The following is a 27,711-nucleotide window of genomic DNA, read 5'->3' as shown; positions in this document are numbered from 1 at the left end:
GCGCCCTCTTTAATAATTTTGTTTGTCCATCAGTAGTATACAGTTAAGATGGCAGCCCGCACGCGCTCGTCGTGTTGAGTGTGCGAACAGTTTAGCCGGTTGGTTGAATGGGTTATCTCGTGTGCTGCTTTTCATTTGAGCAGCCGTCGTGAAAAAAAAAACGGAATTTGCAGATCGTCGTTTCACTTTAAAAGTGGCCATGCCCACACAGTTAGTCGTCGAGCCGGACGGATAGCTACGACGAAGTCGCGTCATCCGTCAAACATTCGTGACTAATAAGTTGTTTCGGGGCCTTTCAGCATGGATTCTCTGCACTGTTACTGTAATACGGCGCAAGTCGACTCACTGATGTTGCAGTGCAGCAGCTGCAAGCTTTACTTTCACACAGGCAAGTTCAGAAGGAAACTTTCCTAACGAACACGAATAAAGTTTTGACAGCACAGCAACTAGGCGACAAATGACTGACAGCCGCGTGTTTCTCTCTTTCAGAGTGCCTGAAAAGCAGCAACCGTAGCACGCTTGTCGGTGACTTGTTTTTCAAGCTAATCTGCGCAAGGTGCTCCCCCGACAACATCGAGATACTGGAGCGTCTAAAGATGCAATGGTAACTACTGATGTCACCTGTTGTTTCGGCTCTACTGTGCGGACTTGTATCTTATGGTTATCTGCGTTTCGGTTTCTCAGGCAATGATTTACAGATAAGGGAAGACATGGTTGGGGGGGGGGGGGGGGGGGGGGGTAGAGAGATTAGCTCTACCTTATGTGCACGTTTCTCTGCGTTGGCGATTGTGGGGAAGGGGGATACGTAGCTCTTGTTCGGACGTTCGCATCTAAGTCATTTATAAAAGTACAGGCACATTCCCACACAATTCCTGCCACAGTGGCCCGGCCCTCACGTCTGTCGCACCTGTGCGCGTGTAGTTATCAGAGAGGCAGATATGTTCGTCAGGATTTGTGGTGCTGTTCTTACAGCCAGTATTGTCATGCCCTGATTCAGAGAGGGGCTGCATACAATAATAGATTGGACGCCGAATGAAACAACAATAGCTGCAATGTTTAGTCAGAGCTTAAGCATGTTTGCAAGTTTTCACAAAGTAGGAAGAGGCCAAAGATATAGTAGAAAGAACAGGTGCCCAAGCAGTGAGAACTCTGGTTATGTGCTATACAAGCTTCTTCCCTTATGGATGGTCGTTAGTATAAATCCCCACGAACACAACAGAATACCACTGATTGCTGCACTTATATCTCACGCTGCACGCAGTATAGCTAATGGGCCTGATTTTAGATGGTAGAGTATGCTACATCTTTACTTTTTGTTTCCAGTCCTCTGTTTTGTAGGCTTTAGTTCGTTTGATTTTTGTTTTGTTTTTTCAGCTTGAGCCCTGCATATGAAATCTTGCCTCACGGTAGCTAGCTCAAGTCTTGTCTTATTTAGCTGATAACTAAACATTTTTAGTCACTTTTGTGAGCACAATGCTCGCAACGTGAGGCTACAATGGTTTCTCATCACTATATATAACCTAACCACAGGATCCAGGTCGTCATGCTCACCCTGTACAACCTCCACGTAACTGGTTCCAACGGGAAGCTCGGGTACTTCCGCTGGCGGGAGCACATTTGCAACTTCATCGACCGGAACTGGATGACGTTCTTCGGTGAATCTAGGTACTTTTGCATTTGACAAATTATGTTCACTTCGTTCTGTTCACTTTCATAGTAATTGCTTAGCTAAAAAAAAAAGCTTTCTCTTGACATTACTTTTTAAACAGCTCTCATTTAACAGTGGTGGCTATGCAATGAATTTTTTTTTCCGTCGTAAACAGAACAGGCATACTAGGTCATAAAGGAGTACTCCCACTTTCCTCCACTGGCCAAACAAAATGCCATGCAGGTGGATGTAAGTCATAAGGTTTATCGGGTTGGAGAGTGGGATTCTGAAGAATGCGATGTCACTTGTCATGAGATCCATATTGATCTGAAAGTTAGCACAGTTTTGTCAAAGATAAAAATACTTCATTAAAGGTGTGTGTGAAGCTGACTTACGAACATATCATTATAATGTTTACAAAACAGCGTGCAAAATTTTCACTTTCTTAAAACAAGGACTACATCAAACACTGCTTGTATCAGAATACATGTCAGTCCATTCAGAAGCTTTTCCTAATTCAAGGAATATCCACACTCGAAGGTATAAAATAACAGTAGTAACAAAAAGGCCAATCAGTAACAATCGGCTGCAACTTCTGCTGTTCACATTATTGTGTAAACTGCTTAAATGGCTTATCCATCAGTACTACGAGGCTGTTGTATTGGGGCAGTGTTGTTTTGCTTGCTGAGTGCTTTTGTATGGTTTTTTTAAGAGCATTAGCTTTTACTCATCATGTTTCGAGATTTCGTGGGGTCTGCTACCACCCTGAGATCACAGCGCCATCTGTGGCAGCAACTGGAAAACGGCACATCTCGCATTGAGACTTGTAGCGCCATCTACAATAAATAGCATTGTAGAAACAACCACCTGCCGCATGCCAATGATGATGTCACAGTCCAACAGCTAACGCTCGTTACTTCAACGTCTTACAGACGGTGGCGGCATTTTTTTAAGGCAATCTTTGCTTAAATTTTGTCGGCTTGCTGAGGATGATACAATAAATGATCTTGTGAACTCTAGGAAGAGGACAGCAACGTTCCGTGGCACCGTCGCTGGAGTGCTGTCATCCGGTTGCCCGCTCCTGTTCCGCTCTGGATCAGTGGAACTCGGCGAGAGTGGCTGGTGGACACTGGCCACAATGAAGCCGCCATCACCTGCTGACTTTGGTAACACATCACAGTTTTTATCAAAGAGCTTTGGGAGCGGCTTTTCGCAAGGGACATTTTCGGCCATAGTGGAAATCCTGTGTCCTATCGCTTGGCCTCTTATTGTTCATTTTTATTTCTTAAGAGCTTGTGCTAGGAAAAAAGCATTAACTGTACAGAAGAGCTTGTGATATCCCGTGGCACCTTTCATTCATACCCTGTGTCGAAAACTCTGTTCTAACCTGAATCAAATAAAAACAAATCAAATTAAGGGGTGATGCGGCTTCTAAATCCCAAAAAATGTCCAAAAAATTTATTTCTTGATAATTGTTGTAATCACTTGTGTACCTTGTTTTTTATGCTGTCCCTAAGTTTTGTTGCTAAAATCATGGAGAAATACTCCAAAAAAATTGTTTTCTGAACTGTGGCGTCTCTGAACCGAGCCTTTGGTTATTTTTCTTACTCTGCAGCCTTTTCATAAGATTCAGATGAAAAGTATGTATTAGGAAACAATTTTATAGTGATATAACAGCGAAATTTAGTGAGAGTAGTTATAAAATTATTTCTGATATATGCTCAAAAAATTTCATGTAAATACATCAAGAAATTTTTAAAAATTCGCTAAAAGCCGCATCCCCCCTTACGTTTAATTTATACTCATGGAAAAAAGAAAGCGTACATGTAATTATACTGAGTGGAATGGAATTGCTCAAAGGCTGTGCAGCATGAGACCTTTTCCAGTTGCTTGGTTATGAAAGAGAATTAAGTGTCTTGCTGACATGTCAAATAGTGCCACTCTATCGTTTAGCTACTTTTGAGGCATCTTCTCATAGATTGCTTTCTGACGCAAGATTTTTGAATCTGCTGCCTTCTTTTATGGCCAGCCGGAGCCTTTGTTGTCAGTCATGGAGTCGGGCATTGGTTTTTCCCATTTCAGAGGGTCCCGGTGCAATGCTGGCAAAGTGTCGGAAGGCAAAAATGGGTCCTGCGGCAGCAGCTGTGGAAGAGCCTTCGCCAATTTTGGACGGTCCTCGTCGCCGCTACCTCGGCAACACGCTGAAGGCTGCCATGCAGCTCAAGGAGAAACGGTCACTACTCATTAAGGTTGGAGCGATAATATATGCTTCCTCGTGCCCGGGTTGCTTATTTGTCGCTTTAAAAATTACATCGACTATCATCATCATCATCGTCATCAGCCTGACTACCCGCACTGCAGGGCAAAGGCCTCTCCCATGTCCCTCCAATTAACCCTGTCCTTCGCCAGTTGCAGCCACCGTATCCCCGCAAACTTCGTAATCTCATCCGCCCACCTAACTTTCTGCTGCCCCCCTGCTACGCTTGCCTTCTCTTGGAATCCACTCCGTTGCCCTTAAGGACCAGCGGTTATCTTGCCTTCACATCGCATTACATGCCCTGCCCAAGCCGATTTCTTCCTCTTGATTTCGACTAGGATGTCATTAACCCGCGTTTTTTCCCTCACCCACTCCGCCCGCTTCCGATCTCTTAACGTTACACCTATAATTTTTTTTCCCATAGCTCACTGCGTTGTCCTTCGACTAAGCTGTTGCCTAACACAAACTGTTCAGTGAAAATGAGAGCACGATGTTTGTCTGTTAGAATACATTAGGAAGTGGCAGCTCCATCGATGGTCCAAACAGGGCCGAGGTAGTGTAGCCCTTGTGTCCCTCCCCCCACATCCTCCTGAATAGTAGATTCTAGGAACGCCCTCTTTGAAGCCGGCCTGCAGGGGTGTCGACAAGTCGGCCGCAAATGAGCCAGTAATGGCCGTAGAGTAATGCAGGGTGTTTTCTCCCACTCGCTGAGGCTGCCTTTTCATCCCAAATTCATCCTTTTAGGGATGCCGGGCAGGGGAGGAAGGAGGGATGTTTGTTTGAAATGCAGACCTGAAGGCAACCCACCACCTTCGGCACCGATGCTACAAATGCTGCTAATTTATGACGACAGCCTTTGTCAGTTACTGCAACGTCCATTCTCTCGTTCACGCTTGGCTGTTTGGCACGCAGGACACGCGGAATGGCAGGACCACTAGCGCTTGTGATGGGCCTCAACTTCCGCCATGGGTGAGCTCCCTGAATCAGCTTTTCGTTCTAAAAAAAATTGGATCTGGCGTGGTCCGGAACAGTGCAAATATGGGCTAGTTGATTCTGCATGCTTGAAGAGAAAGCCAGTTAAAAAGACAGAGGACGAGAAATGGTGGCACATGGAACAACACATGACTAACACCTGTGGTCTGTTGAAGAAATGCATCTCTCAGCAAGGCTGACAGACCGTTCACAAAGCAGCCGCCGTAAAAAAAAAAAGGGAAAACGAGTCCTTGACCAACACCTGCACTCTATTGAAGAAATGCACCTCCCAGCAAGAGTAACAGATCGTTCACAAAGCAGCCGCCGAAAAAAAAAGGCGAAAACGAGTCTGAGGAGATTTGCGGAGTGTCAAACTTGAGAAGAATACTAATTTTGTAGGCTATTTCATGCTTTTAGGTCATGTCACAGCATTAACATTCGGCATTGTTAAAATGTACGTCCATAGCTGTATAGTCAGGTACAACTCGAAAATGAAGCGGCCATTAAACGCCCCTCAAAGGAAGCCCTCCAACTAATAGTGTTGATGCACTGCCACGGCATAGCAGTAAACCGTCTTGCATCTGATGGCGTTACATCGCAGGTGGCTCGCAGGCGCAAAGCGGTTGACCGCGATATCATGACGATAGGTCAACACCATTGGCTAGAGGACCTCTTTTTAGGGGCGTTTAATGCCCATTTCATTATCGAGTTGTGTCTGACCATCTCGGCTCTATAATATCTTATAGAGGCAGACTTTTAGTGCGATTTACCATTTTCTCAATGCCTAGCTGGATCGAAAAAAGTTGTTAAATATTAATGTAGTCACATACTAGTTTACTTTGTCTTGATAAAGATGATGCGATTTATTGTCACAGGTGAGGAAGTCTTGTTAAGGTCACCTGTGTGTCAGCTTAAGGTTTTCATTGCACTCCATTTACAACAGGCTTATGCAACCATCTAGTATCATCCTGTCCAAATTATATGACAGCACTTGTATACTTCGACGCTTTAAATACCATGACCTGGGCAGGCTTGACTGCAGCTGAGACGTACAGCCATGGTTGTGTGTGTCAGCTACTCTACAAGCTCTGAGCTACACGACTGAAAAGCAGTCTATGTGGCCCGAGAACTTTTGACGGAGGCTGTATACCTAGCCAATTCTTTAACAGTATCGTGCGAGCATTGAACAAGTGGCTGTACAGTGGCATGCGTTGAAGCAAGATGGCGAAACTGGCGATAGTACACAGGTGCGCTCAAAATGCTCGCCCTTTGCAACCTGTTTCACCATTCCACTTTGTGAAACTGCCAACTTTTGAAGCGTGTTTCACACCCAAGCTTTTGAATGAAGGCATTTTATATGTTGGAGAAGATAAAAATATATAAGGAACAACCTGTTCTGTCTTGCTTGCAGCCTGTGGCAGGATCATCTGACCAGCACGTGACCACTCCTGGGAGTGTACGCATCAAGCAAGAACCTGTCGAGCAGCAGGTGACCATTCCGGAGAAGACGCACGAGTCGGAACGCGTCAACTCGTTCGACGACACCACCGGCTCGTCGTTTGAAATGCACGACAGCCTCATGCCGCTCGAGGACTTCCAGTAATTTTTGTTGACTCTTAAAAATTTCTTTGCAGTTCCAATTTTAAGGATTTTTTTTTCTATATCAGTTTTATTTCAGTAACTTTCAATAGCGAATTGCAGTAGCAGATGTAGAGAACTTTGCAGCCAACTTTTTAGGCTTGTTTTCGAGCAACATTGTCATCGTCATCTTGTCTAACTGCATCCAGTACAGAACACGGGGTTTTCATATACCGATACAATTAACCCTATCCTGTGCTATCAGTGGCCATCTTATCCCCACAGACTTATCCTTATCCCCGCCAACTTATCTCCATCTCACCTGCCACCCGGACCCTTTCCCAGCCGTTCTATCTTGCCTGTCCTTGGCAGTGATTTCTAAGCTAGGGTTGCACATGGAGCTGGTAAATCAAAACTGCTCCAGAAAGGTTGGCGGATCCAACCGGAAGTCTTCATGATGTATTTCGTATGGGTATCCTGCTGTTGCCCTGCCATCCTCATACCATTTTCCAGCCCACAGTAGGCAATGCTCTCAGGAAAGGCAGTTTGCTCTCGCTGAAGCCATGAGTACAACTTCGCATCAGTACATTGACAAATTGAGCATGACCGGTGTTATGGAAGTACTAAACATGCAAACGAGCCTTCGTCGATTGCCGTCGTTTGCCAGACGACAAGCTCTAAGCTGTGGCCTTCATTCAGACTGCACATGCTAGCAAACAGAGGGAACACTGTGTACTTTCTGCACTGTGAGCTTGCTCCATGCTCCAGCCTGGGCATATTCAGGGTGTGTCCTCTCCACTGGATCGAGATGCTCTCCCGCAGAGTGGGCTGAATCCTCTACATCTGCTATTGGAATTCGCGAAAAGTGTCATGATCTTGTTAAGTGAGGTTTGTACTTGCTGGTTTATTTTCTTTATCTTGTCTCTAGTAGTCGTGCTTGTGAACACCTGTAAAGCAAGTTGGAACAAAGCAGTTTGTTTTAAAGCCAGTGGATATCATTTCATGGGTGTCAGTTGTTTACTTAATGTATTTTGTAACACTCTCTGTCTGGTGGATAATTGCTAATGCCAGTGAAGTATTATTAAACAATGTTTAATTGAGAATTGCCTGCATAACGCTTTTTTTGTTGTTGTTACAAGTTTTTTTTGACAGCTGTCAGGTGTGAAAGGAAAAATATATTTGCTAATATAGTGCAGCTGTTATTTATTTCCCCATTTTATTATGCAGCCATCATCTGTCGGCCTTGCTACAGCATTTCCTTTCAAATTTTCTTGATTTGCGCAGTTGGAATACTGACCACGACCTATTTGGAAGTGACCCATTTCGGCAAGACTTGCTCCATGTGTCTGAGCCGCCCTGTGACCCCATTGACATTGTTTCTACGAGTTCTGGTGAGTTTATGAGAGGAAACATTCTTTTGAGCTGTTCACCTGCTAGAAGCATCGTTTATTAAAAAACCTGCATTTATACATCTTTCTGTGCAGGTTTGTTTTGACGGTATTTGATGATGTTGGTGGTGAGATAATATTGAAGACTCATGTACTGCCTTTGCCCTTAGTTAAGTTGAGGCTGAAGCCTTTGACTTTATTCTTTATTCAAGAGTTACCCCACATTTGCCCGAAGGCGTTATAGCAGGGGGGTTACAGATTGGCAAAAAATACATCTTCACTTGCAGAGCACACTTGCATTTCGGAAAGCCGGTTCCACTGTTGCACTGTTTTAACAAAAAATGAATTTGCAAACAAGTTCGTCCTGGTACGGTACTCTGTAATTTTACGGGAATGGTCATGTCGTTAAGAAACGTAAAATGGCTGTTTTAATCCCCGTTTTTCCGTACAGCAATTTTAGCCTCAATTTTCTTCTACGGGAAGCGAGTGGTTCCCATTGCAATTCGCTTTTCATTGCTGTACAACTATCCCTTAGCCCATACCTGCCCAAGACGAACCTTCTGCTCCGTTATGAATTTTCTCGAGTTTTTCAATTAACACCTGATGTGCAGGGTCCCATACAATACACGCATATTCCATGATAGGTCGAACACAAGTAAGAAAAGCAGTTTCCTTGAGGTTTGGCTGCAAAAACCTTAAACTTCGCTGTATGAAATTTAGCGCCCTACCGGCTCTGGTAACCTTTGGTCTAAGACAGACTTTGAAAATGGCAAGGATTGCCTGATATTCCAATCTGCATCACTTGCGCACTAATGCCAACCATAAGGTTGTCCTCTCTCGAATATTTCTTTCTCACTCTGCTCCAAATGACTGTTGTGTATGTAATGGCGGCGCCGCCATCATTGGCGATGTGTAGCCTTACTCATGGCACGCACTGGCACTGGCTTTTTGGAGTCATGTGTTGTGCAGAATAAAGAATAGTAGTTGGAACCTAGAACTCGGCCTGTTCATCTCATTCGCTGACACACGCCCTGTAGCTTGTAGGATAGGTCTCGTCTCCCCTACATGTACAGTCTTGAGCAATTTGACAGGGCACAAACGTTTTGCACGAAATTGCAAGTTTTCTGGTCATTTCAGCACTAAGTTTTAGAATGACTTTAGGGTATTATACGCTATAAGGAAAACTATTTAGGAAACACAAAAAATTGCGCTTGTCAGTCATAAATTTGGAGTAATCAGAAAATTAAAGCTCAAAGCTTGTTCCCTCTCATATTGTTCAACACTGCACGTCTACTTGGATCATTTTGGCATTGTTAAAAAGCAATTTCAAGTCAAATCTCTCAGCTTTTAATGCACCCGGGTGCACTTTTTGAAGTGTGGCATGCACCAACAGTGTACCTGTGCTTGCAGATGGCCTGCTTCCAATAAAAGTGGAGTGCGAAGACGACGAGATGCTAGACCTGGATGACTTCAATGTCCAAGAAGCGGCCACTATGGACTCGAGCTACTTTGGTGTCCAGTCTCCCAAGGTCGAGGAGCTTGTGGGCATTCTGGAGACTGATGGTCTGTTCTCTTCTTTTTATGCTTCCTCAAGTTTCTCTGCTTGGTCCGCTAGTGTTCTACTGAGCTCTGTGTCTTGTTGTAAGAGCTAGTGGGCAGTAGTCTAGCTAAGAAACAATAATTTACAGTTGGTAGTGAAGCACTGAAACAGTGATAGAGTAGATCTATCTAAACCAAAAAATTAAGGCTGGCACTTTGTTGAACTAAAGTGCGGTGAGACGGAAGCCTTAAGCACGTTGCTGCTGCTTGTGTCACTGATTTGTTAAGATGTTAAGCTTCGCCTCTAAGAGTGAAACGCGACAGCGTCTTGCAACGCTGCCAGGGAGTCCACAGAACGCCATCGCCGTTCCATTCTATGCCTTGCTCGTAAATTGTTTTTTGAGGAAAGGAAATGTATCTGTCTCCCATACCTCAGGGGGACACCTGAACCTCACTGTAACCGAAGGGAGGAAGATGGGAGTGAACAAAGACACGGTATATGCGCCTTTGTTCATTCCAAACCATTGAGCTGGCATGGCGGAGTGGTTAGCATGGGTTCGATTCCCGAACTCGACCGGTTTCCTCCTTGGTTTTATTTATTTACGTGGCCTTACTAGAAAGGTTAATTAGGCTAATTGGGTAATTAAGCAATTAACTAAACTCATTCCCACTTACTTGGAGCATCACTATACGATCCCTTTAATTGGTTGCATGGTTAGTAGCCAAAGTGCAATTGGCCCCGTTTGAAATTTGCGCACTGTGACGTCACGACCGTTTCGACCAATTGAAAAGCGTGACTTTGCTGTTGACAACTCCTGCTTACAACAATGAGGCATTAAAGGCTTCCGCCTGAATATTAACCTCAGCTCTAGATTATGAAAAGGAAATTAGCAGGAGACTGAGATTTTGTTGAAGTGCATGTGGCGGATACTCTCGAGGCATTAGCGACAGCTTACCTGTATCCGTCAAAAGAAAGATACTCAACAGTTGTATGTTGCCAGTACTCATCTCTGGGTCTGAAACTAATGAGAAGCTTGACATTAAATGAGGACAGTGCAGCAAGCCATGGAAAGAAAAACATTGAGGGTACCATATGTTGCCACCTATAAACCGACTCCAAATATAAGTCGGCCCCCCCAACTTGCAGCCCTCGCCGACAAAACAAAGTTTACTCCAAATAGTAAGTCAACATGTACCCCTCCCCACCCTCCCCACCGTGGGACGGCATCGCAGTGCACGCAGTTCGAAGCAAAAAAACACATAACAATGAATCGCAACACGAGCAGTCAGAGAATGGAAATCAAAGGTAATGAAATGACACTCCACCCTGTCTCTATACTTGCGTGCAGCCAGTCAACTAACGAAAAGCCAAACTGCTAGTGATCCTGTAGTTCCGGATTCCGGTGCAACGCTCACTTGGGGGGGTTACTGCAAGTTTGCTCTCACTCTATCTACCGCTCACCAGGGCAAGCGATCGGCATGAGTGGGCCGGGCAAAAGGTTCGAATTCCAGTTTTCGTGGTGGAACTAATTTGCGTATGAATTAACTTTCTTTCTACGCATGGAGCTCCATGTATTCTGCCAGGAATGAGCATCGGCACGAGGCATGTACTACCAACAGCTCTGCCAAAACTACCTTAGAGCCTGCAAATAGGTCGACTCTGCATATGGGTCATCCACCCAAATACAGATGGTCATTTTTAGAAAAAAAGGAAATCTTGGCTTATAAGCGTCAGTATGGTCAAATGTTTAGGGGAATCCCCCAAGGTGGAGTAGTTTCTGAGTAGTTTCTGAGAAAGCTGTATAGCTTTCCTTTGTAGCCGTATGGCTGCGCTCGGGTGGATGCCAATGAGTAATTAGTATTCCCTTATTACAAATCTACTCCACCTTGGGGGATTCCCCTAAAAACATTTGGTCAACACTGTTCCCACTTCGAGTTATTGATCAATTCGCTCTCGCCCTACCAGAAGCTTGCCGTCCCGGTTAGCTCAATTGGTAGAGCGACTGCTCCGGTGAAGCGGTGGTCCCGGGTTCGAATCCTGGACCAGGACGAATTTTTCTTTAACTACGAAGTTTCTGAGAAAGCTGTATAGCTTTCCTTTGTAGCCGTATGGCTGCGCTCGGGTGGACGTCAATGAGTAATTACTCCCTTATTACAAATCTACTCCACCTTGGGGGATTCCCCTAAACATTTGACCTACACAGTTCCCACTTCGAGTTATTGATCGATTCGCTCTTGCCGTACCATAAGCTTGCCGTCCCGCTTAGCTCAGTTGGTACAGCGACTGCTCCGATGAAGCGGTGGTTCCGTGTTTGAACCCCGGACCAAGACGAATTTTTCTTTAACTACGAAGTTTCTGAGAAAGCTGTTTAGCTTTCCTTTTGTAGCCGTATGGCTGCGCTCGGGTGGATGTCAGTGAGTAATTACTCCCTTATTAAGCGTCAGAATGCAGTAGTAATTATAAGATGCAAAACAAGAGCAGCGTGGAATGGAGAACTGACTCGTGTAAATGATATCTTAATGAAGGAGTAATTACTCGTTAAAGTCTACCTGAACATAGCCACATAACTTCAGAGGAATGCAGTACAGCATTCTCAGAAACTTCACACTTGAACAGATGTTTTTCCCTGGTTCTGAAAGGTTGCTCTGCCAACTATGCCTTTACTGTTTCTTCAGCTGCAAAGTTGGAGCTGTATCCCTGCATTCAGGTTGACGCTAAGCAGTAATTACTGCCTTGATTGCAGTCTACTCGACCTTTGGAAATTCCTTTAAACAGGTTGACCTAATGATGTCATAGGTTGCACAGTGTGCAGTATCTCATGAAGCAGCTTACTCCACACACTCAGCTAATCTCGGTAACTCTGGGCTCATTGTCCCCATTGGACAGTGAACTACAGTGCACTCTTTCTCCGAGGAGTTTAACAGCTTTGAAGAGAAAGAATGGTAGCCTGTTCCACATTTTCATACCCTGTTTCAGACCTCGACAACCATGTGACATCAGCATGACTTGGAAGACAGGAAAGATAGTTCACTTACAAGTTCTCATTGCATGACACTCGCATCAGTTTCAACCGTGCAGTTTGATGGATAGGCTGTAATCACTGTGACATATATGTTATCTGGTAGATAAACAAATAATCTAATAGGCAGTTACGCAGTCCAATAGATGCATAGTACATAGCACTCTAAGGAGATAGGTCACTGCACTAATCTCGGAAGACGGCCTATCTAATTCCCACAACAAAGTAAATGAGTGAATGTAGTCTTGGTAAGGTATAGTAGTGAATTAAAAAGATTAGCCAAGTGACCAATCACAGGGGTAAAGTAATTGTAATTCACTGCACGGCGGTTTGTGAAAATGCCAATAACAATAGTGCCAAGGCTTCCCCACTCTTATGGGAGGTTCGGCAGAAAGTCGTTGCCTTCAGAGATTTGATTTTTTTTTTTTTTTTGCCACCATGCGAGTCATTGGTCACTTGTGCTAATCGTTTTTACTCTCGCAGTTGTAGCACCTAGCAATGGATCACAAACTGCTTGTTTACACTCCTTCTGACTTTCTCTCCCTTTCTCATTATGCCTAATGGTAAACATCTCAAATAAAAAAAAAAACAGCTCTGCTGCACAAATTGTTTCCTTTCGGAAATCGTCTCAACCGTCTTGGAAGGATGAGAGAAAACAATGGCAAGTGGTCCGACGTGATCAGCTTTGCTGTCTTGATGCAGGTGAAGTGGCCGCAACGGAGGAAGTCATCACAGGCACTGTGAACGATGACGATGACGGATCTGTGATGAGCATCAAAGAGGAGCCGTTGAGCGACACCGAGAGCAACTCAACGGAGACGTCTCAGTCACGCACGTCAGGAATGCCAAAGAAGCGCCGGATGGGTGAGAGAGGGCCACGGGCAGAGGTCAAAGAAGAGGCCGCGGCTGAGAAACCAAGGTAAGCCAGGCAGCTTAGCTTATCACACATCAGTTGAAACCATGTCAGTGCACGTTAAAGAACCCCATGTGGTCGAAATTTCCGGAGCCCTCCACTACGGCGTCCCTCATAGCTGCTTTGGGAAGTTAAACCCCAATAAACCAAACCCTATGAACAGGTTTGGTTTGGTTTATTGGATCTTAACGTCCCAAAGCGACTAAGGCTATGAGAGACGCCGTAGTGGAGGGCTCCAGAAATTTCGACCACCTGGGGTTCTTTAACGTGCACTGACATCGCACAGTACACGGGCCTCTAGAATTTCTCCTCCAAAGAAATTCAACCGCCGCGGCCGGGATCGAACCCGCGTCTTTCGGGTCAGCAGCCGAGCACCATAACCACTGAGCCACCGCGGCGGCAAACCCTATGAACAACCTTGTCGATGTTGTCATTGCCGTTTAAAGCTCACCTGGTTACAGTTATCTCATTGAGAACAAAGTGTAATAATGGTTTAACAAAACTTGACAAGGCTGTTATTGTAGAATGAATACTCCTCTTGTAAAAAATGACAGTTTTAACGCCTCTAAATCGAGTAAGACGTGCAAAAGCACTTGGTTTTGAATTAGCTTGACTATTGCCTAAATATTGCCTTAACTTGTGATTCGAATTCGCTTGACTCTTGCCTAGACGTTGCCTTATGTTGTTCTCCAAGGCAATTTCCTTCAAACTTTCATACCACGGGACCTTCCCCTAGCCATACAGCATCCAAGAGATTTCATCTCGAAGTTCAAAGGTCAAGGGTCAAAAGTTGAGGCTTCAGAGACCCGTCGGCTTTTTCAGGATTGCTAGTGAAGTGCTTTCACACTAAAAGATTTTCACAAAAAATTATTATGGCTATGACTTCATTTTTGGATCATGCAAGTTTTGTTTTTGATGGATGCAAATCTGAAAGCTTCGTTTAGTTCCCTCCAAATGGAAGAACAGTGCAAAAATACCGGAGTTCTGAGGTTTCTGTGCATTGAAGAGCCCCCAGAGGGTTGAAATAAATTTGGAGCCCTCTGCTGTAGCATTGTTCATGTTGTTGCGTGTTGAAGATATCACATATAAACCTTTCTTTACAATAGTCAAGACTTATATTGAAATAGCCCAAGCTGTGACAAGATCCTGTATGTACTGGCAGCCGTGCAGAAGGCATCGTTTCTTTGACAGCTGGATGCAAAAAAAAAAAAAAAATGAGGGAAAGAAGAGAGCACCATGGTACTTTAAAAAAAGAAAGGAACGCTTTTAAAAAATGATCAGGGTGAAAAAGAATGAATAGCAACCTGTGACTGTATTATTTACTGCTATGGAAGTAGTGTAGAATTGGTGGCACTGCATTACCTCGCGTTTAGCATGGAATCTACTTGCTTATATAACTGAGCTCTAAGCTTGCCAGCATTTTTTTGCAAGTGTGCTATTTTATTTTCCCGTGACTTGTTGCTCCATGTTTTCCTGACATCTGAAAAAAAAAAAATTCAGGGGGCACTTTGATGATCTAAAGTGCACGAGGCGAAAGCCTTTCCACACAACTTTGGCTGCTATTGTGACTTGGATTGGCTAGTCATGACTTGCCAATCATGTAACGTAGTCATGGGTCATGACTAACTTGTAATGATTGGTTAATGACTAGTCATGAATGGTTAATGGCTACTTAGTCATGACTAATTAGTTGATGACTAGATACTCATGATTGGTCAATGACTAACTAGTCATGACTAATGACTAATTGGTTTACAACTGGTCATGACTAGTTAGTCATGACTGGTTATGACTAGTTAGTCATGACTGTTTATGACTTTCACTCAGATGTAACGGACGGACAGTATCATGGCCACGAGTATGAGCTGTTAAAGGCTTTCGCCTTAATATGTACAGGTGTGCATGCTTTATAGTATTCCCACATTGCAGAATGACTGGCAATGGGAAAGAAAGGTTTGCATGTTCGCAGAAAGCACATCGGTATGTCTTGCCCGTTTCTTGTGCCAGGTGTGTTCCCATGAGCATCTACGAGGAGCACCAACTGCTGAGCCAAATCGAAAAATATGCCCAGCAAGTTCCGCTTCCCTGCGAGGCGCGGAGGCTTAGGAGGAAGCTTCTTGTCAGGCAGGTAAGCCATGCAGAAAACTGAACTAGGGCCGTCCACTGATTGAGGATGTGTATAAATCAAGAAGTATCGCTTTATCAGTTTTATTTATAAATTGGTCTATCGGTCTAGTAGTTCCGGGAAGCATTAGAGTGGGCACTATCGATGCACAATTTTTTTCTTGGAATGCATGTTCGTTCACTGTCAAATTTTACATTGCACAGAGTTTGTATTTTGCAGTCTTTATTGTGTATAGCGGCAGTTTGGCATTGATGCTTACTCGCTTTTTATACAACATGGATTGAAAACCACTGTTGTATGCAAGACAGGCCAAATCCAGACAAATCCAGGCATTTCCTTTATGTCCTTAAAATCCACACATGGTGCTTTTCGCATATTATCTTTCGTGGTTACAAGGCATTTCCGAAATTTTTGTGTTTGTCTCTTCACCTTTCAGATCAAGCGTGCTCGCAACATTCCCGTTTTTGACCTCGATGCTTTGGTCGGCCAGCTTGCACGGCGACCAGGCAAAGATCTGCAGCAGGTAAGGAAAGGAAAGGGCCTCTTCTATCCATGCTTGCAGTGTTATACAGCTGAAGACACTGTGTATAAGTTTTTGCATAGAAGGGTTGGTTTCTTGAGCTAGCTAAATTTTACAAGCGAGTTTTTACGAACAGAACACGATGCGCCAGTTGACTTGTTCGCTGCGTACCTTGTAGTGCATGGATTAATAAGCAGCACCATTGTGTTTTCAGTGTCATGGGCCAGCATGTTTAATTAACCCATATATGCCTAGCATCCATATATGCCTAGCATCCTATACTCGCCACGGTGGCTCAGTGGTTACGGCGCTCGGCTGCTGACCCGAAAGACGCGGGTTCGATCCCGGCCGCAGCGGCCGAATTTCGATGCAGGCGAAAATCTAGAGCGCCGTGTACTGTGCGATGTCAGTGCACGTTTAAGATCCTCAGGTGGTCGAAATATCCGGAGCCCTTCACTACGGCGTCCCTCATAGTCTGAGTCGCTTTGGTACGTTAAACCCCAATAAACCAAGCCTAGCATCCTACATGTAGAGTGCTACTTTTTTGCTCAGTGACTCTGAAAGTTTATTGCATCCTACATGTAGAGTGCCACTTTTTTGCTCAGTAACTCTAAAAGTTTATTGCACAAAAACTTGTGCCCGCTAACATAGGTTGAAGAGGTGTAAGCTTTTCCTGTGCAAGGATTGTGTTGTGTGCATTCAGTTTTATGCATTGTGTGCATTCAGAAGGATGCCGTTCTCTGGATGCCATTTTTTTTATTTGACCCAATCGACTACATTATAATTCTCTAGGGAAAACAAGTAATTTTTTTGCAGTGTGGTAAGGAAACCACTGCATGTGAAGATGCGATTTTAAAGCTGACATTAAAAGTTTGAAGCTTTACCGTGCATAACGGGTTAATGGCTACTTAGTCATAACTAATTAGTTGACGACTAGATACTCATGATTAGTTAATGACTAACTAGTCATGATTGGTTAATTACTAACTAGTCATGACTAATGACTAATTAGTTTATGACTGGTTGATGACTAGTTAGTCATGACTTATGACTAGTATTGACTAGAAAAATATTTCCACCAATAAAAGGATTATTCTGAATTGTGAAGTGAAATAAGCATTTTATATCAAGAAATGTTTTTATTCTTTCAAATTTCTGAAGTTTCGTCATATATGGGTTAATTCAGTAAGAGGCTGTTGTAAAGATAATAAACTAAGGTCATGTCGGCAGCATCATATTTCTTTCTTTACTCACTTTTCGAATTTTTTACATTAGATTAAACAGCTAATGAAAAATACAGTGCATCACCGAAGCAAAGTTGCAGCAGAGCGTGTGCTTTGTGCCGCTGACTCAGCATGGCCAAGGTAACTTCGGTAACCATCTCCCCTTGTTTGTGAAACCACCTTTACACCTGGAAGCATGCAAGAGTTGCTGGAGCAGAGAGCAGTTTGCTTATCAGTTAGAAAAAAATAAAAAAGGTAAGAGAGACTGATCCTTCAGCAGCTTCTCTGGTGGACGGCCAGGAAGCTTGACTGCTGCAGCATGCTTTGCCTTGGAACGTTTGGCACTGCGATGGCTTAATGTACAGTCTTTGTCAAAAGTTTAGAGCCAAGGGGGTTTGCTTCTAAGCCTTGTAGTGGGACTCCTGAAGCATTCGCGGCAGCCCCACCCAGTTGAGGAGGCAGGACCAGAAATCTTCTTACCTTCAGCAAATTTGGAGCGCTGGAGATGCATCACGAACCAGACAGTGTGCTTCAGGAGCAAACCCCCTGGGCTCCAAACTTTTGACAAAAGCTGTACATTGTCTTTCAGTCACATGTTTTTCACGTGACAGATTACATTGAGCTTTATGAAATAAATCAGGGAAGGACCATTTGCTTGCTGTACGTGACATGTGCAGTTCTCAGATGAGTGTTGTACTTATCACGCAGGAAATTCATCAGTTCAGGCAACCCGGTCGTACAAAAGATGTCCTGGACCGATATCAGGTAACCATTGTGGTTCTCATCATGGCATCACTGCAAAGCACATGATGCAGTGAAACACTAATATGAAGGTCAAATGGACGTCGGTTCTGTATGCACCTAGGGCCCCAATATGGAGACCATGGAGTGTAACATGCCAATATTTAGTCTTTCAGATTTTTTTTTTTTGCTTGTTTTGTACTGGATTCTTGTTTACTCTCTTGAAAATTCCTGCACCGTGGAAGTCCAGTGATAGCATCCGCACTCAGTAACATTCGTAGCCTGACTTAACAAATTCTTATACAAGTGGCCCATTTAATTGTGATAAATGATGTCTTTATAAATAAAACAGCCTTAGGGTCATAAAATTAGCGGTGCCACATCACTTTTTTTTTCTACAAATTATCTGCATAAGGCAGCAAGGATGAGATTCTGCTTTCGTATTGCAACTTAGCATATAAATATCTGTCTACTTATGTTTTCAACGTTCTGAATTTTGAACTTGTTAGCAGCGCTGCATATAGGGGCACATTAACAACAGAGCAAGACGAATTTAAGCACGAGCACTGGCTAACAGCAATCTATTATTAGTCCGCACCGTTATTTAGTGAGCGCTTGAGATTGCGTTGATCCCCTGCCTTTGTCTACTTGTCCCATTATGTTGTACAACATACATACCGAACCAACTCGCCTGTAGATATGCATTAAGCAAAGCTTGTACTTTGGGATGCTATTTCACTTGCTGATAGTATGAACATCTTTTTTTTTTTATATGCTTGCACCTGCATCTGCCTAGTAGTGCATTATACTTGCTTTTTTTCCGTGTCATGTACTCTGGCCAACCAGGCCAGTAGTCTGACCTTCTAAAAAGGCCTTAGCCGCCTCTCATTAATGCTGCCCGTTTGCTGTTCATGAGACTTTCTTGCACTTTAGTTGGAATTTGCTACCATGCTGGAAGCTGCGATGACTTGACAACTACTGCATGTCCTGTTTTCTGATGCTTAGTCAAATCCTATACCATATGCCCGATCCTATACCATAAACCTATACCAAGCTCTCTTGCTCTCTCTTAATTTTACCCTTATCATTTTCCTTTCAATAACTAGCTGCGTTGTCCTCAACTTCACTGTAACCTTATTCATATTCCTGTTTTCTGATGCTTAGTCAGATCCTATACCATATGCCCGATCCTATACCATAAACCTATACCAAGCTCTCTTGCTCTCTCTTAATTTTACCCTTATCATTTTCCTTTCAATAACTAGCTGCGTTGTCCTCAACTTCACTGTAACCTTATTCATATTCCTGTTTTCTGATGCTTAGTCAGATCCTATACCATATGCCCGATCCTATACCATAAACCTATACCAAGCTCTCTTGCTCTCTCTCTTAATTTTACCCATATTATTTTCCTTTCAATAACTCGTTGCATTGTCCTCAACTTCTCTGTAATCTTTTTTATATGAATCAATGAATGAAGTGTGACTTAGATTCCCTGCAGTGGTCAGGCTGTATCGTTGTCTGCTCTTCTCTCAGGTGACTACGGGAATAGCTCGCATGGGAGTCCAGGGTCACGTGTCTTTTGTCACGCGCATACTGGGCCTCGAAGAAGAACAGCTCGAATGCATCGTCAGCCCTTACACCCAGAGGTGAGCAGCATCAGCATGACGCGTGCGCTTGACAGCCTACTTGGATGCTCTGGCTTGTGGGGCAACACTTGGAACAGGGCAGCATCGCAAAAGGCTTGGTGCTCAGCATATGCTCTCATAAGGTGGTGGACATGACACTCAGCTGCTTGTGAGATATTTCGTAGATGTTGCACTGAAAAAAACGACAAAGAGGGTACGTATATGTCGAAGGTAAACAACTTCGGGTGAAAATTTGCAAAGAACATTCTTGCGTGGGAACTGGACTTTTAATGCCGCCTGCTTTTGTAGTCAGTATATGTGTTCTCTCTGGTTGTTGTTTATCCCCACAGCCGGACATGTTTTTATTTATAGTTGAATTTCATGAGAGGGAGGGTGCAAAACTTTCTAGTATTATATTTTTTTAAATTTCTTAATATGAACTTCATCTTTTAAGAAACTCATGAGAAACACTTTGCCCTCACTGGAACTGCTGCATACTACTATTCATTCTGATGAGCTGTATAGTCTTTGACTGCGCAGTGCATCCTTTTAACATCATCATAACATTTCACATAGTATATTGTTTGTCACTGATTATGCTGGGCACAACTTAACCTTTTGCTTCACTATGGGAAAGTGAGTTCCTCACACGTCAGCTTTTGCATGCAATTGTTTGTTCAGTATTCATTTGTTTGATTGTTTGTTTGGGGGTAGTCCCATAGTCTTGAGCATCGTTAATTTATTTAGGCTGTGACTGGCTACTGAATGAATTTTTGACGGAACAGTACTAACAAAAAAGCACAGTCTTGGCTCTGCTTATCTCCAACTAAGTGCTTGAAGCAACTGAATAGCATATAAAGGTGTGATGTTATTGCACATGCTCAAAGCTGACAGTACGATTGTGAATACACGTTGTACGCTGTACCACTGTGTAAGGAATCTGCACAGGTACATCTCATGTGCTGAAAGCATTGTACCTTACTAACCATATTTAGCCCAATTCGTTCACGCCTAAACGTTAAGTGTCATGTGTGGTTGCAGGACGCTGAAACCATTCATCTTCAGGGATTTTGAAGCCAAGCCACTGAGGCTGAGACTCCTGGAGGAAGTTCTTTCACACAGGCTGAATGCAAGGTAAGTCACGAAAGCAGAAAAAAATGCTTCCAGCACAGCTGTATTTTGCATCTGTTTCCACGTGATCACACAGGGCCAGTCTCAGTGGAGCCTAATGTCGCAGCCCACTTGGGGGTCATCCACTTGGGGGTCATCCGCAGCCCACTTGGGGGTCATTATGGGGGTCATCCATGACAACCTACTATGCCAGTGACCCAGAGGAACTGCCGTTATTGCCTGTGCGGCTGCAACACAAGAGCACAGAAGTTTGTAGCCCACCAAAACCACGGCTGGATCAGGAGTGCTGCCACCTAGTGGCGTTCACAGGTACCGAGGCTATAGTGAGGTCTGACTATCAGCAAGATTATGAGAGTGAGAAGGACATGTCCCCTTGCCGGCACTGCCTTGATACCTGGGACTGCCACTGCATGCCAACACTCCTGCTCTGGCTGTGGTCATAGTGGGCTACAAACTTTTGACAAAGGCTGTATTTGAATTGTGTAGCCACTTTGGAGAACATTTGTTGCATTCAAGAGCAATTGGTAAAGTTTGTTGACTGGTTTTACCATGTTTCATGCCATTATATTTCATGCATAAAGTTTCACTAAAGTTGCCTGTCCAACATAGAACTCTTATGTTAGTATTGTTCAGAATGTCGGTCTTAACCACTTTATGTTGCCTAATTGATGCGATTTACAGAGCTTTGGTCTGTGTTTCTAATGCGGAGCTACTGAATTGTTGAGTGTAGACCTGAAAACCTTTGAAATCTGATCTCTTGCGTTCCTTGCGAAACACTGAAGGCCTGAACTTGCAGACACTACCATTAAACTTTGAAGTGTGGCAGAATTTATTTAGATCAGCATAAGAATTTGCTCTCATTTCTTTGTATTCAAAATGCAGAAAATGAAGCTGGAACATAGCTAAAGCTTCTTCTATAAAACATCCTTTCTTTATGCAGTCTGTATGCGTTTCGTTGCTTTGAAACTTTGAGGCCCATTAGTTTGTCTCAGGTAGCACTCTGTAAGCAGAATTTTAAAGAGCAAACCACTGTGCTTATTAGTCATATCTGGCATCATCACTCCTTTGTACTTTGCTCTGTTTACAGTTTTGTGACTCCATCCCCCTTTTTATGCCTGCACTGTCTCATTGAGAGAGACATGACACCACTGTTGGCACCTCTTAATGTATCTATTTGTTTCATATATTTAAGAGGCATAGAATATGTTTCAGTTAACCAAATTTTTGTGTCGCACATGGAGAACGAAAATCAGAATGTACAAACCACACCTCTTAGAAACATTGCCTTTTATATTTTTATCTATACAGGCAAAGTCCATTGTAACTTAGCAGTGCACTGTTCTTCCTTTAGCTCTGCTAAACATGTTGTTGGCTTGAGCCATTGCATGGCGGCATTAAAGAAGTACTATTTTTCTAAAAGACAGGCACTCTATTTAAATAATGATTTTGAACCGCAGTCTAATTCATTTCTGAGGAGCCATTCATTGTCTGAATTTATTATAATCAGCATTCCTTGAGACTGACATGGTAGAGCACCTGCCTCGGCTTCGGGAGGTGGTGGGTTCGACTCCCGCCACCGGCCGGGTACCCACCGGTTTTCTCAAAATGGGTACAAGCTATGCCCCGGCCTGGTGCTCGGCTTCCTAGGGTTACATTGCTTGGGAAAGGAGCCTGCGCCTTCAAATCCCGTCACTGTGGGCAGAGAGTCACGTGAACAGACATCGTAGACAAGATCGACGCGAACGAGATGCAGGAAACTATGAGACAGTACCTTGAGACTGACAAAGCACTTATTTCCATGGCTACCTGCCACGGACATTATGGAAATTATGCCTTTAAGGCGGAAATTCTTTTACGTCGGGTATTGCTAAACATAATTTTGACAATTATCAGTGAGGACGTTGATCAGAAGAGAAGGAGTTGCACTGCTTATGCAATTACAACAGGAGTGCACTTGTTGATGCAACAGGTTCAAAGACGAGAGCGCTTCACAACCCGTGGAGCAGCACCCCATCGACTTCTGCTACGTGCGACCACAGCACATACCCGTAGTCAACGCCATGTGCCGGACCTTCTTTTGGCCCGGGATTGACCGTGAGCTCAACTTGAGTCCTCCTTGAAAGCTATTTTTGATCTTTCTCCTTTTTTTTTTCTTGTTAGGAGTGCAATTACGGTGTTAAAAAATGTATCCCATTTTTTTCTCCAGTTCGAATGTCTAGCATAAATGCTTGACTGAAAGTAACAATTTTTTCATCAGAGAGTTGCACATTCAGGCTTAATGCTATGGATTCATGGGATCCGCCATTTAATTGTGGCGGGCAAAGCTTTGTTTATCTTTACCCTTGTGTTAGCTAAGTTGTGCTAACTACCACAGTGCCTTTTTATCTTTTCCTGTCAACAGTTCATGAGAGTGTTGTACATTCAGGCATAGTGCTACCAATTCATGGCATCCACCATTTAATTCTGGTGGGCAAAGCTGTGTTTACTTCTATCCTTGTGTTAGATAAGTTGTGCTGACTACCACAGTGCCTTTTTATCTTTATCTTTTCCCGCCAACAGTTCGACTTTCATTTTTTACTTGAGCACACAACCTTGTGTTCGTGACATTATGTCAGACATCTTGCTGATGGACACTGCAGCCATCCACGGTGGTGGCTTCAGTTCGCCTCCTTTCATTATATTTTCATCCTTCTAGACCGCAACTGAATGATATGTGAAAGGAGTTCTGCTCTTTAGTCTTGTGAAACGGCCATTCAATCAACTAGGCAGGGAAAACTACTTATATGTCAGAGACGTTTGGCTTCACAACTGGGTTTTCATTCAAATGCTTTGCTTTCCTTTCTCCTTCTCTCGCAGTGTCTGAAAGCCTGCAGTACCCGGACTTCAGCTGCATTGCCATGTACCGGTAAGTGGCACTGCTCACTCTCTAAGCAGAAAGGAGTAAAAAAGGAATAAGCTGTCCTCTAGAGCACACTGCCTTTTAGAGAGTGCGCTAGAGAAGAGCTCACTCCCTTTTCACTCCCATATAGGCGTATCTGTGTTTAGAGTACGTAGATGATCATGCCTTCTGTGGACAGACCTTAAAGGTGCACTGAAGAGGAATCTGAACTCCTCTTTTTGCCGCGGGAACTCAATCCACACGTTCTGAGCATTCTTAGAAACTTCGATTTATTGCCCTGTGTGGCTGATTTTAATAATTAAATCGAATTAACGTCCGGCTCCCGCCTTTTTTTTTTAATTCTCCCTCGTACGGTGGGCGGAGTCGACCAACGCGCGGAGTGCCTTTCACCCAGTCCCGCGGCGGCTTGCCGCTCTGCCATCGGCGGAGTAATACGTAGTAGTCCGTAGAAGCAAATAGTCCGTGCGTATTTTTATTTCTGCGGGCTTATTTTGCGGCTATATTATCTGCGAATGAAACTATTTATTCACGGAAACATAAAAAACAAAATAAAGCGAAAGCAAAGCCTACATGGAGCTGGCTGCAAGGCACTCCACGCGTTGGTCGACTCCGCCCACCGTACGAGGGAGAATTAAAAAAAAAAGGCGGGAGCCGGACGTTAATTCGATTTAATTAGGGAAATCGGCCGCACGGGGCAATAAATCGCAGTTTCTAAGAATGCTCGGAACGTGTAGATCGAGTTCCCGCGGCAAAAAGACGAGTTCAGATTCCTCTTCAGTGCACCTTTAAGGGCATCAGCTTGCCAGCCAACATAACTCGGTACCTTGAAAGTACCAGACCCGTGTGTCATCTGACTTGCTGACCTCAGCATAATGCCTTAGAAGTTGAGGAAAGCACATAATGCACGTCGAGGCATGTTTGTCTTGTGTTGGAAGAGACTGAATTTGGCATGCATCCGTCTGTGTTCTAAAAGAGCCGCGTTCTAAAAAGTATGGAACAGTGCAGTCAGGTTTGCCCAGGCATGGTACAGGAGAAAAGATGGCATCATTATACTCCGTTTCATACATAGCAGGCAACGCTGCGGAGGTTGCTGAAGTAGTGCGTCCATGAAACTATATTACTCTGCCACGTATCATTCGTTCTTCTCGATACTCCGGTCATTGTTTGGATGAATACAAAGAGCGGTATAAAACATGTAGTAGCATTGAAAATCACGGTCGGAGCTGTCAGGCGCTCAGTGTCCGGGCTCTCTGGCCATAATTTTCAAGGAGTGTGAACTACTTTTTGGGCGTGGATTTAGTAGAAGCAATTCGCCCTACCAACCGCGTATCCTACCGTCATGTGTACTTTTTGCTTCTCGAAATCTCGACGAGTCGCAGGATGAAAATGTTGCAAGAGGTAAAACGAGGTCCAGGAGGTGCCAGTCACGGAACTTAAGATTGTCACTACGAAATATGTTTGTGTTGGCTTTGGTTGTATGGCGAACTACTTTTTGCATGAGGACTTAGCCTGCGCGAATAGGCGCACTAGCTTTGTCAGCGTTGCCTGCCATGTATGAAACGGAGTTTAGTATGAAACGGGAGCTTGATTGGAAACTGTATGAAATGAGATTGTGTTTCTTCCCGATACCTAATTTAAAAAGTGGAATTGATAAGTTAATATAGGTTAAAAGTGACAGTAGCGCATTTCTAAAAACAGTGGTCACACCTTAAAAATATGGGAGTTCCATCCTGGGTCTAACTGCTTTTCTAGCTCTTTTGTTATTAGGAGTGTTCCAGAGTGGAACAGCTGTTTGAAACATATACAGTAAACATGAAAACTTATCCTCCATGCTGTGTAACACCACTGCTTGCAGCACCCCGAGGTATTGTGGGTAGTCCTTGTGTGAAGAATAAAGAAGGCCACTGCCAGTGTTCATGATGTTTATGGATGTCCTCTTGTGCCATTATTTTAAGGTGGAAGCCTTTAATGCCTCATCGTTGTAGGCAGGAGTTGTCGACAGAAATGTCGCGCTTTTCAATTGGTCGAAATGGTCGTGACGTCACAGTGCGCGAATTTCTAATGGGGCCAATTGTACTTTGGTAGTAACCATGCAACCAATTAAAGGGATGGTATAGTGATGCTCCAAGTGGAACTGAGTTTAGTTAATTAGTTAATTAACCAATTAGCCTAATTAACCTTTCTACTCATACCAAATAAATAAATAAAACCGGGTAGGAAATTGGTCGAGTTGGGGATCGAACCAGGGCCTCTGGAGTGCGAGATGAGCACGCTAACCACTCTGCCATTCCAGCTCCATGGTTTGGAATGAACAAATGCGCGTCTAGTGAATACAGTGTCTTCACATCTTTGTCCCTTCAGGTTACAGGGAGGTTCAGGTGTCCACCGAGACAGATACATTTCCTTTCCTCAAAAACCAATTTACCGGAGCAAGGCGTACAGTGGAAGGAGTGATGGCGTTATGTGGACTCCCTGGCAGCGTTGCAAAACGGTGTCGCGTTCCACTCTTAGAGGCGAAGCCTAACATCTTAACCACACATCAGTGACACAAGCAGCAACACCGCGCTTAAGGCTTTCGCCTCACCGCACTTTAGGTCAACAAAGTGCCCCCCTGAATTTTTTTACAGGAAGCTGGTGGTGGGCTTTGCATTCATGGTGCCTGATGTCAAGTTCAACGAGGCCTACATCCCCTTCATCTTCACTCACCCCGAATGGCGCAAATCGGGCATCGCCAAATTCATGCTCTACCACCTCATCCAGGTACCGCAACGTGCACTGTGTACACACCTTACCCGATGCATGTGATGGCTGTAAATGGCAAGCCAACAATTCCCAAGGCAAGCCTGTATTGACGGACCTCATTTTTCATTCCGTGGAAAAAGTCTACATACTTCTTAAAAACAACTTGACGCTGTCTTTGTTGAGAAGTTTGAAGATCAATCACTGTGTAACCTTCTAGCAACATCTACCGAGAGATCTGAAGTGCATTTTCGAATAGTTTTGCAGGAGAAATTGCTCTAACCATTGAAGAAGCCATATTTTCATAAAATCAGTGTGAGAAACGCCGGAGCAAACTGACAGGGATGCCTGTAATGGCACTCCATCATACCTCTTATGTTATGGCGCTGTAACAATTTAAATGTCTAGCGGTGATAAGTGCAGTTAATGTCAACTGTGTGCAGGTACATTTCGAGGCTTTTGTTTTCATTTAGAAAATGCGGTGTTAAGTGGAGTTTTTTCCAATACTGCCTCTGTTATGTTCATCCTATACTTTCAAGATAACACTTTTTCAATCATTGTACTGTAATCAGACTTTTCTACTTCACTTATCATTCAATACCATATTAGCCATTTCTGGATAACAGGCGATACACTCACAAGTGGCAGGCGCTGGTGATCTCATTACTTGATTAAGAGTTGCAGTGTGCAGTGATGTTCCTGTAAAGCTTCGTATGAACACGATATGGTCGTGCACAGGAGCTCACTGCCAGTTCTTCTCATTGGTATTCTACTCTTAATTTTTTTGAAATGTGAATAGAAAAAGCGTTGCAAATGTGCTTTCTTTTGAAGGAATATATTTGCACTGCAACTTAATTCAAGAGGTTAACGAAATGCGCGCTTTCTTTGAGCAGACATGCATGGGAAAGGACGTCACGCTGCACGTGTCCGTGACCAACCCAGCTGTGCTGCTGTACCAGAAGTTTGGCTTCAAGGTGGAGGAGCTGATTCTGGACTTCTACGACAAGTACTTCCCGGCAGACTCCAAGGAGTGCAAGCATGCCATGTTTCTACGACTCAGCAGATAATACCGCAGCACCACCCCCTGCACTGCCAATGAATGAGCGAATACATTGTCACCACTTCATGTGTAAATAAAATACATGATGTATCAAGATGGAGGGCTGGGCATGTTGGTTTTGTTTCATTCTAAGAAATTCTGGAGTGCTCATCCTGTGTTAAATTCACGAGGCCTAATTCGCACTTGTCACAGTTGTCAACTGATGTGAGAACCTCATCCGGCATGCTCGATGACTGCTTGTAATCCCGTAGAAAAATAGCCAGACTCTGCCTTTTCCACAAGTTTTATCATTCGCATTTCAGCCAATCCGTTACCACCCCTGCATACCGC

General features: G+C 43.9%; 1 protein-coding gene across 2 annotated transcripts; it reads left to right on the top strand.

Annotated features, from left to right (window-relative positions):
- The first annotated feature begins 53 nt into the window (after positions 1-53).
- Atac2 (Ada2a-containing complex component 2) lies at positions 54-27,481 on the top strand. Of its 2 annotated transcripts, none has more exons than XM_089550978.1 (19): positions 54-388; positions 490-604; positions 1,531-1,665; positions 2,669-2,814; positions 3,731-3,897; positions 4,818-4,874; positions 6,289-6,476; positions 7,740-7,846; positions 9,254-9,406; positions 13,105-13,321; positions 15,323-15,443; positions 15,877-15,963; positions 17,892-17,948; positions 19,461-19,573; positions 20,594-20,686; positions 22,653-22,777; positions 23,540-23,588; positions 26,210-26,342; positions 27,215-27,481. In XM_089550978.1, exons 1-19 carry the CDS (start codon positions 301-303, stop codon positions 27,386-27,388), a joined length of 2,325 nt encoding a protein of 774 aa, XP_089407104.1. In that variant the 5' UTR covers positions 54-300; the 3' UTR covers positions 27,389-27,481. The 2 variants fall into 2 exon arrangements, with proteins under 2 accessions (XP_089407104.1, XP_089407112.1); XM_089550986.1 differs by having other exon boundaries at positions 26,210-26,419; positions 27,215-27,349.
- The last annotated feature ends 230 nt before the right edge of the window (positions 27,482-27,711 follow it).

This window comes from Amblyomma mixtum, chromosome 1 (genome assembly GCF_055824585.1).
Source record: "Amblyomma mixtum isolate Tamu chromosome 1, ASM5582458v1, whole genome shotgun sequence".
NCBI classification, from domain to species: Eukaryota; Metazoa; Arthropoda; class Arachnida; order Ixodida; family Ixodidae; genus Amblyomma; species Amblyomma mixtum.
This window is presented reverse-complemented; position numbering and strand designations above follow the sequence as displayed.

What these genes read in the sequence shown, in the direction of transcription:
- Atac2 (XM_089550978.1), top strand. Translation starts at nt 301, where the DNA reads ATGGATTCTCTGCACTGTTACTGTAATACGGCGCAAGTCGACTCACTG. An exon ending in GAGCGTCTAAAGATGCAATG is followed by an intron (nt 605 to 1,530) that starts GTAACTACTGAT and finishes ACCTAACCACAG; the next exon opens with GATCCAGGTCGTCATGCTCA. An exon ending in ATGTCCTGGACCGATATCAG is followed by an intron (nt 17,949 to 19,460) that starts GTAACCATTGTG and finishes CTCTTCTCTCAG; the next exon opens with GTGACTACGGGAATAGCTCG.